At 46.3% G+C, this 16,320-nt stretch overlaps 2 protein-coding genes across 3 annotated transcripts in view; both read left to right on the forward strand.

Moving 5' to 3' along the window:
* The first annotated feature begins 669 nt into the window (after positions 1-669).
* LOC123161183 (disease resistance protein RPM1) lies at positions 670-5,260 on the forward strand. 2 transcript variants are annotated; one of them, XR_006480579.1, is made up of 4 exons: positions 670-911; positions 1,726-1,800; positions 1,903-4,858; positions 4,981-5,260. XR_006480579.1 is itself a non-coding variant. In XM_044579030.1 (4 exons), the coding sequence occupies exons 3-4, from the start codon at positions 1,976-1,978 to the stop codon at positions 5,046-5,048; spliced, it is 2,823 nt and encodes a 940-aa protein (XP_044434965.1). In that variant the 5' UTR covers positions 670-911; positions 1,726-1,800; positions 1,903-1,975; the 3' UTR covers positions 5,049-5,260. The 2 variants fall into 2 exon arrangements, 1 of the variants encoding a protein (XP_044434965.1); XM_044579030.1 differs by having other exon boundaries at positions 1,903-4,730.
* An 8,231-nt stretch (positions 5,261-13,491) lies between these two features.
* The window catches only part of LOC123158195 (ethylene-responsive transcription factor 1-like), a 5,533-nt gene continuing 2,704 nt past the window's right edge, over positions 13,492-16,320 (forward strand). The window contains exon 1 of the mRNA XM_044576279.1: positions 13,492-13,518. Within this exon, the coding sequence (XP_044432214.1) occupies positions 13,492-13,518 (27 nt within the window). The remainder of the gene's footprint in view (positions 13,519-16,320) is intronic.

The following is a 16,320-nucleotide window of genomic DNA, read 5'->3' on the forward strand; positions in this document are numbered from 1 at the left end:
TTTCATAGATATTTGAGTGGATGTTAAATTTTCTATGAAACATAGTGCAAGGGAATATTTAGGAACCCTATGGATCAAAGAACCTCCTTAGATTCCCTTGAAAAAAGAGAGCCTCTTAAGTCCTTAGATTCTTTTTCCTCTCTTCCTAAATACTCCTTCCGTAAAAAAATATAGAAGTGTTTTAGAAGTAATCTAAACGCTCTCATATTTATTTATAGAGAGTGTATTGTACAAGACATTTATGCAATTCTACGTCTTACATTTGTGTATAGTATAATCCACTGAAATTCCTATAAAATCATTTAAATCAAAGCACCATGTGCACAGTCTAATGGAGTTCATTGTTGGAGCAGTGAGAACGGAGCGTAGCTCAGTTAGCAAGGCGCGGGAGTTCGCAGCCAGTCCACCAGTGTTCAAATCTCGGCTCGAGCGCTTTGTGCTCACGGAGTTTTCTTCTATAAAAAAATGCCAACAGGCTAGCCTAGCCCGGGTTGGTCTCGAAAAAGAAATTGTTGGAGCAGTGGAAAATATCCAATGATACCCACCCTCACATGCTCCCATGATACCAACTTAAAAATCTCAAATTTAAAACATTTTTTAAAAAATTCTGAAAAAATCATGAATGTTCACCACACATATGCTGACAACCCCTGAAAAATTCGGGTCAAAATTCAAAATACACCTATTGGAGCAGGTGGCTCAGTCAACCCCGAAGGCAGGCTAGTGTGAATGCGGCGACCGGCAACGCTGCATCGCCTCGTCCTCGCATTCTCAGCGGCAGCGCGGCACCACCATCCCCGCGCCCTAGCCTCACACTAGAGACGAGAGGGGTCAAGGAGCGGCCTCTTCGGCGCCGGCGAGCGCGAGAGGCGGCGAACTCGCGAGCCTTGCTCCGTCGTTTCTCCCCGGCGGTAATCTCTTCGCCTCGTCTATGCTCCCCGGCCGCCAAATCAGCCCACAAAATTCCCCTTCTCTTCCTTCCGAATGTCTCGGCGAGACATGGAATCGTTTGCCGTAGCATCCTGGATCATCTTGTTTTGGGCAGATCTAACGCGCCGGGACATCTGAAACTAAGTCCACGCACGGTCAGTCAAAACAGCTGACATGACTATTTCAGTGTACCTGGTCTAAAGTTTTGACTTTTCGTATCGTGGAGACTTCCAGACTGGAGAGTTCGTCCACTTCACGGGGATGATGCATCCGCTACTTGCTTTCTTCTTCGATCACCACCACAATTGGCGGCATGTACCAGTGGTCTTTTTTTCAAGAGAGAGCATCATATATTAAACTGAATAATACGTAGTTAGTTACTACAGACTTCTGCCCAACATAGCTATGCTTAGATAGTTAGTAGATGTGATGCTTTCCTACAGTCCAGAGGAAGAGCTGGAACTCCTTTCTGTTCCTATTTTCCTTGTAGCTACTAGCTGGTTTCTTACAATAGAAATTGGAGGGATCCCTGTTTTCATAAAGAAAGAAAGAAAGAAAAACTGAGATGCATGGGCAAACTTCATAAGTAAAAGCCACACTATAATGAAACACTCGAGCATGTGGCTAATTCATGCATGATCGTGCAGCTCCCTCTTCTGACATGCTTCACACGACACGTAGTAGTACAGTACACCTATGTTGTGATAACAGTGATATCTTACTAGCTTAGCCGCTATTTCTAGTGTCAGACACAATCATATTCTGTGCTCATCTGTTGTTACTCTTGCAAAACAGGCTGCCGAGAAGATAAATTCACTAGCAGTTCATCCATCCTACACATGATTGTCACATGGAGAATTCCAGGAACAGGTAACTGTGGCTGGCCTTTGCAGTGACCTGTGATGCTTATCCCTGCAGCCATACGATGTCATGACTGATTCTGTCATTTCAATTTACTCCAAATGATTGCAGATCTGCATTGACATGAAGCTTCTTCAATGATGTCGTGCTAGTCTGCTGTGCTAACATTTTGAGTGGAGCACACATGGCAGACACCCTATTTCTTGTTCTCAGAAAAATTGCTCTCTCCCTCGGAGGAGCGGCGTCAGAGAAGCTGAGCACAGAGGTAGTGGAGGCAGCATCGGTTCTGACGGATTTCGAGCATGGCATGAAACAGATCGAGGGCGAGTTCATGATTCTAAAGGCATTTATTGGCCAGGTTAGCGCACAGAATGTTGGTGACAAGACATTTGATGCCTGGCTGGACCAAGTTAGAGATGTTGCCCATCAGGTAGAAGATATCATTGACGAGTATACTTTCCTCACTTCGCAAGCTGCGGGCATAGACAGATTCTTCAAGAGGAAATTCCATCAGGCTAAGAGCTTTGCAGCATGGCGGAACCTGTCAAGCCAGATTGATCAAGTAGAAGCTCGAATTCAGCGGCTCACTACAATGAAAGATCGTTATGGAATTTCTGTACGAGAACCGGGCAGGAGTAGCACACTACAATATGCCAGGCAGCTCTCTCTATCAGATTCTTCTTATCTATCTGATGATACTGAGTTAGTGGGCAATGCCAGTGAAATAAGTATGTTGACACAATGGCTACTCACAGAGCGACAAGACCGATTGATCATGTCCATCCTTGGCATGGGAGGTCTAGGAAAAACAACCATAGCAAGCAGTATCTACAAAAATCAACAGATTATCAGAATGTTTGACTGTCATGTGTGGGTGACTTTATCTCAGAATTATCTAGTTGAAGACCTACTGAGGCAAATCATGAAGCAACTGATGGACCAAAGAGCCTACATGGCCAGTGGTATCGAGACTATGAGTCGTGTAAGACTAATCGAGGAACTTCAGAGCTACCTACAGGACAAGAAATATCTGGTTGTCTTGGATGATGTATGGGATAGAGATGACTGGTTATTTTTGAAGCGTGCACTTGTAATAAATAATCATGGAAGTAGAGTGCTAGTGACAACTCGCAAAAAGGATGTTGCTTCCTTAGCAAACGACGGATTTGTTGTGGAGCTTAAAGTTCTTCCTTATGCTGAAGCATGGCACCTATTCTGTCAAAAGGCATTCCGTAGATTAGAAGACAAAATATGTCCACTAAATCTGAGGCTTTGGGCAGAGAAAATTGTGAAAAAGTGCCAAGGACTTCCACTGGCTATCGTCGCAGTTGGGAGCCTTTTGTCGTACCGAGAACTAGAGGAGCAAGAGTGGAGTTCTCTCCACAACCAACTTAGCTGGCAACTAGCTAACAATCCAGAGCTCAGTTGGATTGTGAGTGTTCTGAATCTCAGCTTGAATGATCTCCCAAGTCATTTAAAGAATTGCTTCCTATACTGCAGCCCTTTCCCTGAAGACTACAAGGTTAAAAGAAGATGGATCTGCAGGCTTTGGGTCGCAGAAGGTCTTGTTGAGGAAAGAGGTGCCGGGACAACAATGGAGGAAGTTGCTGAGTGTTACCTAAAGGAGCTCACTCGTCGTTCTCTTCTTGAAGTTGCAGAAAGGAATGTTCATGGAAGAGCTAGCTCATTTCAAATGCATGACCTTCTGCGCGATGCATGTCTGATTGTTGCAAACAGAGAGAAGTTTGCTGTCGTATACGGTGACCCTGGTATAACCCAGGTTAACTCTGAAGTCCGCCGCTTGTTTGTTCAGAAGCATGCTCGGTCTCTAAAGCTTGCTGCAGCGTCACGGATCCGATCTTTAATCTTATTTGACACACAAGTTGCATCCTCTTGGATATATGACATTTCATCAAATTTCAGACTGATCCGTGTCCTGTGTCTAAGGTTTGCTAACATTCATCAAGTGCCGGCTGTTGTCCCAGACTTGCTTAATTTGCACTATTTGGATTTAGCTCACACAAAGGTTAAGCATATACCAGCATCGCTCGGTAAACTTACGAACCTACAAGTTTTGGACCTGCGGTTCACCTATGTGGAGCAGCTGCCATGGGAAATAACAAACCTGACTAAATTGAGGCATCTGTATGTATACATGCTCCATGATTTTCAAGAAAGGATATTTGACTGCTTTTCTGCTACAAATATCCCTGGCAATATTTGCCGTCTAAAGAATCTGCAAAGCTTACAATCTGTTTCAGCCAACAAAAACCTACTTACGCAGCTCGGTGAGTTGACACTGATGAGAAGTTTGGCTATAATGAAAATGCGTCAAAACTACATTGCAGAGTTATGGGACTCCTTGGCCAGGATGCCTAGCCTCAGTAGGTTGGTTATTTTTGCAAACAGCAAGGATGAGGTTCTTAATCTGATAAAGATAAAGCCCTTGCAAAATCTAAAGTTTTTCTGGTTGAGAGGGAGGTTGTATGAGGGAGTGCTCCCGCAGATCTTTGCAAGTTTTGAGAAGCTCGCTGCGTTGAAACTTGATTGTTCTTGTCTGAAGAAAGATCCTATTAACTCCTTTGCTCACACGCTGAATCTAGTGTATCTGAATCTTTGCAGAACTTATGATGGGGAACAATTAACATTTCGTGCAGGATGGTTTCCCAAGCTCAGTTCTCTTGCATTAGTTGACATGGAACGTTTAAATTCGATTGAGATTGAGGAAGGCACAATGAAGGTTCTACATACTTTGGAGATTGTTGGTCTAAAGAGTCTGAAGATAGTGCCTCGAGGCATCAAGCACATTAAGACACTACAGAAGATGGTTCTAACAGATATGCGAAAGGAGTTCATGGATAGGCTGCATGCGGATGACAGTGACATTGTTGAGCATATACCTGACATCCAGAGTTTTGACTCCTTCGATTCTGAAGCTGGTAATCTCCATATGTACACTGTGAATACCTTGAGCAAACCGTGGTTATGGTCAGTTTAGTTTTTCACAAATAGTACATGTTAGGAAATCTCAAGCCCCCCCACGAAAAGAAAAATCTCAAACCAGCTTGTAAGAAAATACTCCCAAACACCATGCCCTTATTTTTTCCTAAATCTCCTTTGACTTGCTGGTTAAAAAATATCTCTTCTGACTCACTGTAAATGTGTAACTTGTATTGATTGACCTTGCAGTTAAGAAGATGGTTCTTCTGCCACATCTTGCAAAGAAGTATGGCACTGGCTGGTGGGAGCTTTGTTAAGATATCTATAGATACTTATGTTGGTTAGGGTTCTACCCGCCTCTGACATGTAGATAAACTTGGAGTGCAATTTGTATGATAGTCCCTCCGTCCCAAAATAAGTGTCTCAGCTTTAGTACAACTTTTTACTAAAATTAGTGCGAAGTTGTGACACTTATTTTGAGACAGAGGGAGTATGATTGTAACAACCTTAACCGTGCATTGCAAGTATACGTGGACTCGTACGGTTGGTAGATACGCTTCCCAACATTTTCATAAGCTGCAGGCAGGAGATATATCGGGCTGTTTGGATTATTGCTCCGAGACGTGCTGCCAAAATATTGGCCGTTCACCCAGACGTGGTGCTCATTTGGATGGAGGCCAAATAGTTGGTGCGCCCACCCCTCTGTAGCAGCTCATAGTTCTTGTGCAGGGCGATCATTTGCCCCACTGCATGGAGGGGGGAAGCATGTGTGCTGTAATTGAAGATTTCTGTTGTAGCAAAAGTTTTTCTTTTTGTGGGGAGTGTTGTAGCAAAATTTTAATCTCTTTACAACCACTGTAGATTGCTGATGCAAATGGCTCTACATTCCACCCTGAATAGACCAGAAATGAACCTGAAATGCCCCCTTCATTTTTCCTACTGTATCCAGCAAGCTTTATTGTTTTGAAGAAAACATATTTACTGCTCCATTTCTAAGCCATCCGAGAATTTAGAAATTGTCATTTCTATGTTGACCAAGCTACACATTGCTGTTACATTGAGTTAGAAAAAAAGAAAAAAAAAAGCATCAAAAACATCAAAAAAGCATCAAAATTTAGGCTTTGGGTTAATTTACAGTTGCTTGGTCGCACATTTCTAAAACTAAAGTTGCACATGATTTTGGAAACACCTAACTATTCGGTTTATACTTGCATAAAAAATCAGCGGTCTTATAACTGTTAATCCGTTGGAGCCCATCACTGTCGCTACACAGGCTGCAATACACAAGCTACATTATTACCCAGTGTGGGCACAGTTACAACAGAATAATCGTGCATCAGAGGGCCGTAGTTTAGTTTGTACTACTATTGTACAATGGGGATCGCAAGTGGTGCGTTGGTTTTCACCTCCATTTCCTCGCTGCTTGGTTGCATCTGGTCTGGTGCGGCTTGGAGCAGCGCATGGCATTTTTGGGCAAGGCCCGCGCTATCTCTCATGCTTCCCTTCGCCTCTACCCCCGTCTGGGCTGGAGCAAGCGCGTCGGGGCAGAAATCACATATTTGACCTGAGGCAGAAATCAATTCACAAACTGACCTGCTTTCAAAAAAAAATCACTCTGCTGACCCTTTCGTGTGGCGCCCGACAGCTGGGCGCCGCACCCTACTGTGCAGCGCCCATCACTTAGGCGTTGCACATCCTGCCAGCGTGGCAGCCCTGGTCCAGTTGCGGCCCCACAGACAGCACTGCAGCGCCTAAGACTTAGGCGCCGCACTGTGTATTTTGCAGCGCCCGTGTCTTAGGCGCTGCACGTTGACTTAGCCCGCATCGGGCCAGACCCTCCCAGGCAGTTCTTCCAGTTGCTCTGTTGTCACAGAGAGCGGCGGCGGCGCCGCCCCCTTCGGATCCCCCCCACACCCCCTCTCAGATTTGAAGTTTTGAGGCCTGGTTTCGATCTCCAATCCTTCCTAGTACGTAAACTCCTCCGTTCCCTTTCTTTTCCTCCGTAAAATCGTTCCAATTTTAGGGATTTGCCCAAGATTAGGTGGAAACTTAGTTTTGCTTGGATTGGATCTTTCGGTGTTCCAGATTAAGTTTTTTGATGTAATATTGCAATTGGAGATGATAAGTCATCCATCTCAGGAGCCATTTCCTGGTCTGACCTTCAAATGTGGAATCCTTTTCTCATCAATGGCAAGTATGCAGAGAGCCGACAAGGAAACAATGCTATTGTTCAAATGTGGTCAAGGCAGGCTTTCGGTGTTTCAGAATGAGCACACATTCATTGCAACCAAAAGAATTGGTAGTCATATCCGGTAGTATATGATTCTTGTTGTGATGGAGGACGTGTAGTCATATCCGGTGTTCATATCCGGTGTTCATATCCAGTGTTCATTCGTTAGGTGGAAACTCTTTCGGTGTTGTGAGGGAGGATGTGTAGTCATATCCGGTAGTATATGATTCTTGTTAGTTAAACCTAGATTGTTTATTTTTTTAGATATATATGAGATGCCTAGTTTTGTAGATGATTATGAGATGTTGAGTTTTGTAGCTATATGTGAGATGTTGAGTTTTTTTAGATATATATTAGATGTTGAGTGTTTTCCGATATTTGAGATGAACTCATGTATGTTTATTGTTTGAAATTGTAAGGATGGTTTGGCTTCTGGACGATGTCTACGACGTGCAACACCGGTCCTACATGATGCGCGAGAAGGATAAGGTAATAATGAGTACTCTAAATCTTTTGCAAATTTGCCTTTAGTTGAAATTTACATGCCCTAAGATTTGTCATTCTTTTTTTTGCAGAAGCTTGAACCTCTGAAGATTCGGTATCACGGGGTCTCTGGTCCTGCCATGCCTTACGAAGAGCGGTACACACCGTACATCAAGCAGGCAGGACTACTCCCGTGGATTCTGTTGGTCAGCCGGTCCACGCCGAATCTGAACGCTCCACTGGTGTCTGCTCTTGTTGATCGATGGAGGCCGGAGACGCACAGTTTCCATGTTCGGACTGGGGAGATGACCGTGACGCTCGAGGATGTCGCGTTGATCACCGGTCTTGCTATCGACGGGAGGCCTCTCTGTATGAGCACCGATTCTGATGGGTGGCGCGAGCAGATGATTGCTCTAATCGGTATGGCTCCTACCGAGGCTGAGGCTGATGTAGAGGAGGGAGAAGAGAAGAAGAAGAGGGAAAGGAAAGCAGCTGGAGCTGCTTTCACGTGGATTCAAAATAACTTTGCGACGTGCCCTCCGGATGCCACTGATGATGTGATCCAGACACATGCTCGTGTGTATATGTGGTACGTTGTGTCGAGGACTTTGTTTCCTGACTCCACTAGCAAGAACGCTCCATGGATGTGGCTGAAGGCGTTGACCGTCTTCGATAGCAAATGGAGCTGGGGTTCAGCGACTCTTGCCTACTTGTACCGACAGGTAGTTGGTCTGTTTTGTGATCAACTCATTTCTTCATTAGCAATGCAAGCTTGCTGTCAAGTTAACATTGTTTTTTTCTTTCATATGTAGCTGGACGATGCGTGTTGCAGGATCACAGATAGTGCAGGCATTGGTGGTAATCTGCTTCTACTTTCTGTATGGAGCTGGGAGCGTCTGCCTGTTGGACGCCCGAAGAGCGTCAGGTTTGATCCTTGGTATGCAGATGAACATGATGAATTACGGCGCCCCACATGGGCTTGCAAGTGGGATATCGTTTTCGAGATGACGAACGATGTCAATCTCATGTACCAAAAGTACATTGCCGAGTTGGACACGATTACGCCTGAGCAGGTAAGGAGGTCATTACTTCAGTCCTCAAATTTGCATTGTCCTTTCTCATGCTTGCTTGAAACATAGTCATCAAATTTGCATTGTTGCCCTGTTTCATAGATGGAATGGCAGCCATATGGCGCGGGTGAGAGCTTGGGTACACCGAGGAGTTCCGCCTCAACCCGATGTGCTTGCGGGATAAGGATCTCTGGCTTATGCGGTGCCCATTGATATGCAACTGGGCGGTTGAGTTTCATTTGCCGCATCACGTTTATCGTCAGTTTGGTCTGTTCCAACCTCACCCGCCGGACTGGGTGGACACGGACAAAGCACTTCATAGGTAAGAGAGCATGTCTGCGTATTGTCTAAGCATCGGGACTCCTTTTATTGTGCTAATGCTTGGTTTTATACCACGCAGGTTGGACAGGAGAAGGCAGCGGAAGATAAAGGACTGGGACAAGCATCATGCTTCGTATGTTACCCGCTTCCAGCTTTCTGTGGAGCAAGCTCGTAGCACTGCACGCGCCCCGCTTCGTGAGCACAACCAACAAGCTTTTGATAACTACGTACGATGGTTTATTGGAACTACTCGAGTTGAGATATTGCCGCCGGCATATAATGAGGATATTCTTGAAGAACCAGTAAACTATGAGGATCTAGCAAAGGGGAAGTACAACAGAGATGTCAGGAAAGGGCAAGGAGTGCCTGCTGTTCCGGTGATTAACTATGTGGTAAAGTGTCCCGTTCTTTACTTTCCCGTTGACCGTATTACACATGTTTGAATGGCTAACACATTCATTCTTTCTCATCCTTAGCGCATCGAGATCAAGAAAGCAGCTGATGAGAGCCAGTCTATTCTGGAGAAGACACCGGTTGGAACTGGCAATGATGATGGTTCACTACGAGCATTCCTCAAGGTACATATCGCATTCACTATGAGAGCCAGTCTATGTTGCGAAGTTTGATATGTTACACACTTGTTCATGTTACAGCGTCAGGCCAAGAAGTTAAGGCGGTTATCGAACTTACTCGGTTGCCGTGATCCTGAATATGAATCACCATCTGCCTCTAGGTCTGGTACACCATCAGACCCCGCATCTCACCATGAGGGGGACGATGTGAGTTCCTCCTATGCTTATATGGATGATGAGGGTGCGCTCACCCAAGAGGTATGACTAAGCCTTTAGATGTGATTCTCACTTGATTACGACACCGGCCTTGACCATATTGTTTCGTTCTGTGATAGGGCCATGAGCTTGATGATGACATGTTATTGGCGGACGCTCAAGCTCGGTCCGCATATGTGTTCAAGCCTAGGCAGCCCAGACGCCAGTACACGCCCAACGACTATGACAACAGAGGCAACCCAAAGGTGGTCGTAGGGACCTCGCGGATGGCTAGCTTGGATGATGAGGCGGAGGAGGAGGCGGAGGCGGAGCCGTAGGCGGAGGAGGAAGTGCACGAAGAGGAGCCTCGTGCTCCTAAGAAGAAGAAGATTACCTACAGGCGTGGCACCAGGAACACGCGTGGAAGGCATTAGTGCTTTGTGTTAGGTTGATGAACTTGTGAGGTTATGTTATATGATGAACTTGTGAACTTGTGAGGTTGATTAACTTGTGAGGTTATGTTATGGTATTTGTGTTTGCAAACTTGAAGCAAACTTGAATTGTCTTAAATGATGTGATGTTCAAGTTATTAGTTCTCTTTGCTTAGCATGTCCAGTTTATAGTACTTTTATTGATGTTTTAGTTATTTGAGTGCTGCTGCACCCCACCCAAAATGGCATCTGTTTCTGCAGTTTTGCTTATAGCAACACTGCAGCGCCCAACGTTTAGGCGCTGCACTGTACTGTGTGGCGCCCAACTGTTAGGCGCTGCACTGTATAGTGCAGCGCCCTACCCTTAGGCGCTGCACTACTGCCATGGCTATCCAGAAAGCCAACAGTTACTCCCATGGCTACTCCCACTACATCCATAATACTTACAATGACTGCAGCATCACAGCAATATGAACAAACACAAATTTTATGCCGACGATGTTCATAACTTAAGATAATTCAAACATTAGTACGACATGGTTCACGACACATTCATTACAAATGACAAATGGCAGCTTGCCCTAGAAGATAGTTCACCAACATCTCACATGCCCTCACAACTTCACGACACATTCATTAGAAGATAGTTGACGAGGAGTGCACCGAAGCGAAGTCCCTACTGAGTAGAGCGAGGCCATTTCCCCTTCTTGTCACGTGTCGAGTCCTCCTCTTGCGCCTCGCGAGCCTTTGCAAGCTTTCTTGCCCTCTCCTCCTCACGAGCAAGTTTCGCTTGGCGTGCCCTCTCCTCCTCTCGTTTCTTCCGCTCCATCCTCTCCTTCTGACGACGCTCTTCCTCCAAGCCCCTTCGAAACGATTCTTCGAACCTTCGTTGCCGCCTAAGACAATCTGCGTATTGGTCCTCTTTCACATCTTCTGGCACTTCAAGATCTATCCACGTGAAGTACTTGCATAGAGGAGGCGGTGACTGCATAAATTTGTTGTTAGTGTTGACACACATTTCAGAGTAACATTTTACTTCTCGAGCTTACCGGTGGTTGGTCATAGGCGTTAGTTGGAAGTGCACGATCATAAGCATAGTTCGGGCATACAAAATATCTCCGCCCTTCCGTCCATGCTTTCTTTCGGTCGGTGGACACCTTCACCTTGCAAACATCTCCACACCAACATTGCGGGATGTTGACATCTTTCTCCTTCACCTTGTCCAAAGATGCGTCCTCCCACTTGTTCGACATGTCTTCTTGGTTAGCACACGGTGGCCTCGTCATGGAACCGGATGAAGCCATGCCTACAAAACAGAGAATTATTGGTCAACCCTAACCCCCACTTAACAATGAACACAACCCTAAGACCAACATAACCCTAACACCAACATCAAACACACATAACCCTAACCCTAGCATACTATGAAAGCCTAACCATACCAAATTAGCAAAGAAACAAAAATTTCCAAATCCTATCAAAAACTAGGGTTTCCCCCACACTAGCAAGATCTGAACAAATGTGACAATTCCTATGGATGAAAACGAGGGGATCGAAGGAGTTTACCTTTAGGGAGGGGATTGGCTTCGAAATCCACGGTCAAATACTCCAGATCTGAGAAGGATTTGAGAGGGGGAGAGAGGAGGGCAGAGGGGAGGCACTGAGCTTTGGGTTTGTGTTGAGGGTGGGGGTGTGTGGGGTGAGGATGGGTGGGAGGGAGCTGGTGCAGCCTAATAAATGTCCAGATGTGCAGCGCCCAAGAGAAAGGCGCCACACTATACAGTGCAGCGCCTTGCCCTTAGGCGCTGCACACCTGGACATGCCAGTCCAGAGAGCACCAGGAGCGTTCCAGTAGCTTTACGACCCCGAAAACTGCTAAGTCAGTGTGCAGCGCCTAAAGGCTAGGCGCTGCACCTAACAGTGCAGCGCCCAAGGCCAAGGCGCTGCACTGTGTAGTGTGGCGCCCTGACCTTCGGCGCTGCACACAGACTTAGCAGTTTTTGGGGGTGCAAAACCTACTGGAATGGTCATGATGCTCTCTAGACTGGCATGTCCATGTGTGCAGCGCCTAAGGGCAAGCCGCTGCATTGTGTAGTGTGGCGCCTTGACCTTAGGCGCTGCACGCCTGGACATGCCAGTCCAGAGAGCACCAGGAGCATTCCAGTAGCTTTTCCACCCCAAAAACTGCTAAGTCAGTGTGCAGCGCCTACCCGTTGGGCGGCACACTACACAGTGCAGCGCCTTGCCCTTCGGCGCTGCACTAACTGATGTTTTCAAATACCTACTGTTTTTTTTTGTTTTGTGATTCATAAAGATGCCACATAATCACATCCAAAACACAGAAATACTAGTCCAAATCACATACTCATACACACATAGCACATATACTTGTCCAAATCACATAGGGTCTCACATAGTCATACACGGAAATATTAGTCCCCTCACATAGTCACACACACATAGTCATACACACATAGTGTCTCCATGTAGTTTCTTCTTCTTCCTCTCTTCTTCTTCTTATTCTTCTCCCTCCTCGCACCACCAAGGCTTCTCACCTTCCCCCTCCGTGTCCTCCACCCCCTTCATTGTTTCCATACCTACGAAAATGGCAATATAATAGTTAGTCACACAATACAAAATGACAACACAAGCATTGAGCCAAAAGAACAAGATCATAGTAAGACACATACGGCAATGGTCCATTGAGCCAAGAGAACATTCCTCCACTACGGCCGCCGCCAAGGCCAAGATCACCACCACGGCCTCCACCAGCACCACGGCCTACACCACCACCACCGCGGCCTCTACCACCACCACCACGGCCTCTACCACCACCACCACCACGGCCTCTACCAGCACCACGGCCAAGACCATCACCACAACCTCTACCACCACCACGGCCAAGACCATCACCACGGCCAAGACCATCACCACGGCCTCTACCACCACCACGGCCAGAACCATCACCACGGCCAAGACCTTCACCACGGCCTCTACCACCACCACGACCTCTTCTAAGACCAAGTTGACTCCCTCTTTGTTGCCTAGTTCCTCGTTGACTTGTTTGATTTGAGTGGTTTGGCACTCCACCACTTGTTTGACTTGGTTGGCTACCCCTTGGTTCACTTGGTTGGCTATCATTTGCTTGGCTTGTGCTTGAACCATTTTTCTTTGATCTCTTTCTTGGTTTGGGACAAGTTCTTGTGTTGTGTCCCCCATTACTGCAGCCCCCACAACGGGATTCATCACGAGGCTCTTGGAATTGGCCGGTGCCGTATTCTCCACCGCCACCACGGCCCCATCCGTCCATGTCACCTCTAAGACGCTTAGTCTTACGTCTTCCCCGGCTAACGACCTTCAATTCCGGGTCCGGCCATAGTTGAACTCCATGATACTCCGGCCATTGTGATTGGTCCAAGTATGGCTGGAACCGTGGAGTCCATGTCTTCTTTACCGTCATGATTGAGAACTCGGACTCCCTCATGGTTAGAGGGTGATTGACGTCCACATTCCTAACCCGGGATGCATTTAACAAGTGCGAGCATGGGAGATGAAGCAAAGACGGCCTCATGCAGATGCAATCACACTGTGTTAGGGAGACCTTGAAAGCCCGGCCTTCGTGTTGGCGGCCATCATTTGTGGTTCCTCCGGGCTCTTTCACCTCATACTTCCACTCGTTGTCGTCATATAGAACAGCTTCTTCGGAGTCTGCCTTTCGTGATTGAAATTCCAACCATTCTTCAACCTTTGGTGGGAAATTGTACTTGTGCTTATCCTTGTTCTCACCAGCAATCTGCTTATCAGTCTCCATTGAGTGCTTCAAAAAGTATTCATTCATCTTGTCAAATGTGTATTGAACTATTGCCGTCACGGGTAATGCACGTACACCCTTGAGCACCTTATTGAAGCATTCTGCCATATTGCTTGTCATTTGACCGTACCTCCGGCCATCTTCATCGAAAGCACGTGCCCACATATTCCTTTCGGCAATGTTCTTATTGAGAAACTCCTGACCGCCGGGGTCAAGTTTCTTGTGTCTGAGCAATGCATTGAACAATGTGGAAAACCGCTTGTTGGTGAAAGAGAGACAACAATCCTGAAGATCATCGGCCAACTCCTTGATACCACATGCCCTATAGAAGTTTGCACAAAAGTGCCTCATGCACCATCGATGATGCAACTTTCTATGTCCAGGAATGTCAATCACCACCGCATTTAGAATTCCAGCATGGCGATCCGATATGACACAAATTTCCCTTTCAGCCGGTAATACCCTTGTTCTCAGTTGACGCAAGAACCACTCCCAGTTATCATTATTCTCCACCTCAACCAAAGCGAAAGCCAAAGGCAACACCCGATTATTGGCATCACTTGCTATTGCAACCAATAAAGTGACCTTGTATTGTCCGGTCAAGAATGTGCCATCAATGGCGATGACGGGCCGACAATGCTCAAAAGCCCTCACACATTGCTCAAAGGCCCAAAATGCACGGCCAAATACTCGGACGGTCCTCCCGTTGTGAATCAAAGTTTGGTGCCCATGAGGCTCAACCACGTGAACCATGCCTGGGTTTGTGGCGGCCATAGCTAACAACAACCTAGGGAGTCGGTTGTATGCTTCCTCCCAATTGCCATACAACATCTTGAATGCGGCTTGCTTCGCCTTCCATGCCTTGCCGTACTTCACCTTGTAATGAAAGATGGCTCTCACAAGGTCAATGACACTCTTGATGCTCATTATTGGAAGTGTGGATATTTGGTTGGACAGCCTGTAAGCAATGAACTCGGACGTGAGTTGTCTTTGTTGTTGGTGCACAAGCTTGCCATCCGCATTCTTGTGCCGGCACATGTGAGTTGGTAGACAACTCACTATGCGCCAAGTGGGACCTCCTTTCCATGGCCTTGCACGCACAATCCATGGACATGTTGGCACTTCACATTTGACCGTGTAACGCACATTAACATCCGAGTTGGCCACTTTATGTGGACGATAATGTGTAACCGAGTAGTTGTCGAGCCACATCTTCAATTCCAAGAAGGATTGAAACTCACAACCGGGATATATCCCGTTCTTGCCGTCTTCCAAATCACGGTGAGAACTTGGCCTAGCTCCAAGAGATATGCATTTTCCACCATCCACAATGGCTTCATCCGCGAGACTAAGATCCTTGAACAATGGTGTCTTGTGGTCCCGCCCGAATACCTTCTTGAATGCTTCGGCCTCCTTCGGCGTGAACCCCTCCTCATCAACTTCTTCATCGGGACCATCGTCATCCGAGTCTGATGCATATGCACGGGAAAAAGGGATGGATTGATCCATTGTCTCTTGCACATGATATTGGTCGAGATCACCCACATTGTTGTCATGGAGGTCAACTTCGTTGTCATCCTCCTCGTACTCATCATTCTCCTCTTCAAAACCTTCATTTTGGTTGTTTGGAGTCGGGCTCAATGTTGGCCAATCTTGTTGCGTGAATTGAGGTTCACTCATTTGATCTTGGTTCATGGGTGGGGGAGTGCTAGCAACCAACGGGGAGGGGTTCCGGTTCAAGTCTAAATTCAAAGTAGACTCAACCTTCTTGGAGACAAATAACTCAAGAGCCTTGTCTAGAGATTCGGCAACTGTCTCCTTGTATGCAACCCAACGTTGCTCGGAGTTCACACGCATTGTCTTCCAACGGATATGCATTCCAAAACCAACATTATGCCTTCCCTCGAACTCAACAACGTCACTTGGGTCCATCCAATTCAAATCTTTCCTCACTTGTTCCAAAAGCTCCGCATAGCTAGGACTACTCTCAAACACCATGTCAAGCTCATTCGTGTCCGTCTCAACATTGCCTTTCAAAAAGGCCTCTCTATCCACATGATGAACATAAACACATGTTCTCCCCATCCCTACAATAATCAAAAACACACATATATCAAGTAAATACTTAAGAAAAATATTTGCACACATATGCCCCAACATATAAAACAACCATAACCATAGCATAACCCTAACACCAACATCAAACACACATAACCCTAACTCTAGCATACTATGGAAGCTTAACCAACCCAAGTTAGCAAAGAAACATAACATCATTCAACACAAATTTGCAAATCCAAGTCAAAACTAGGGTTTCCCCCAAACTAGCAATATTTGAGCAAATGTGACAATTCCTATGGATGAAAACGAGGGGATGGGAGGAGATTACCTTAAGGGAGGGGTTGGCTTCGAAATCCACGGTCAAATACTCCGGATTTGCAAGATTTGAGAAGGATTTGAGAGGGGGGGAGAGGGG

This window comes from Triticum aestivum, chromosome 7B, assembly GCF_018294505.1.
Source record: "Triticum aestivum cultivar Chinese Spring chromosome 7B, IWGSC CS RefSeq v2.1, whole genome shotgun sequence".
Taxonomy (NCBI): domain Eukaryota; kingdom Viridiplantae; phylum Streptophyta; class Magnoliopsida; order Poales; family Poaceae; genus Triticum; species Triticum aestivum.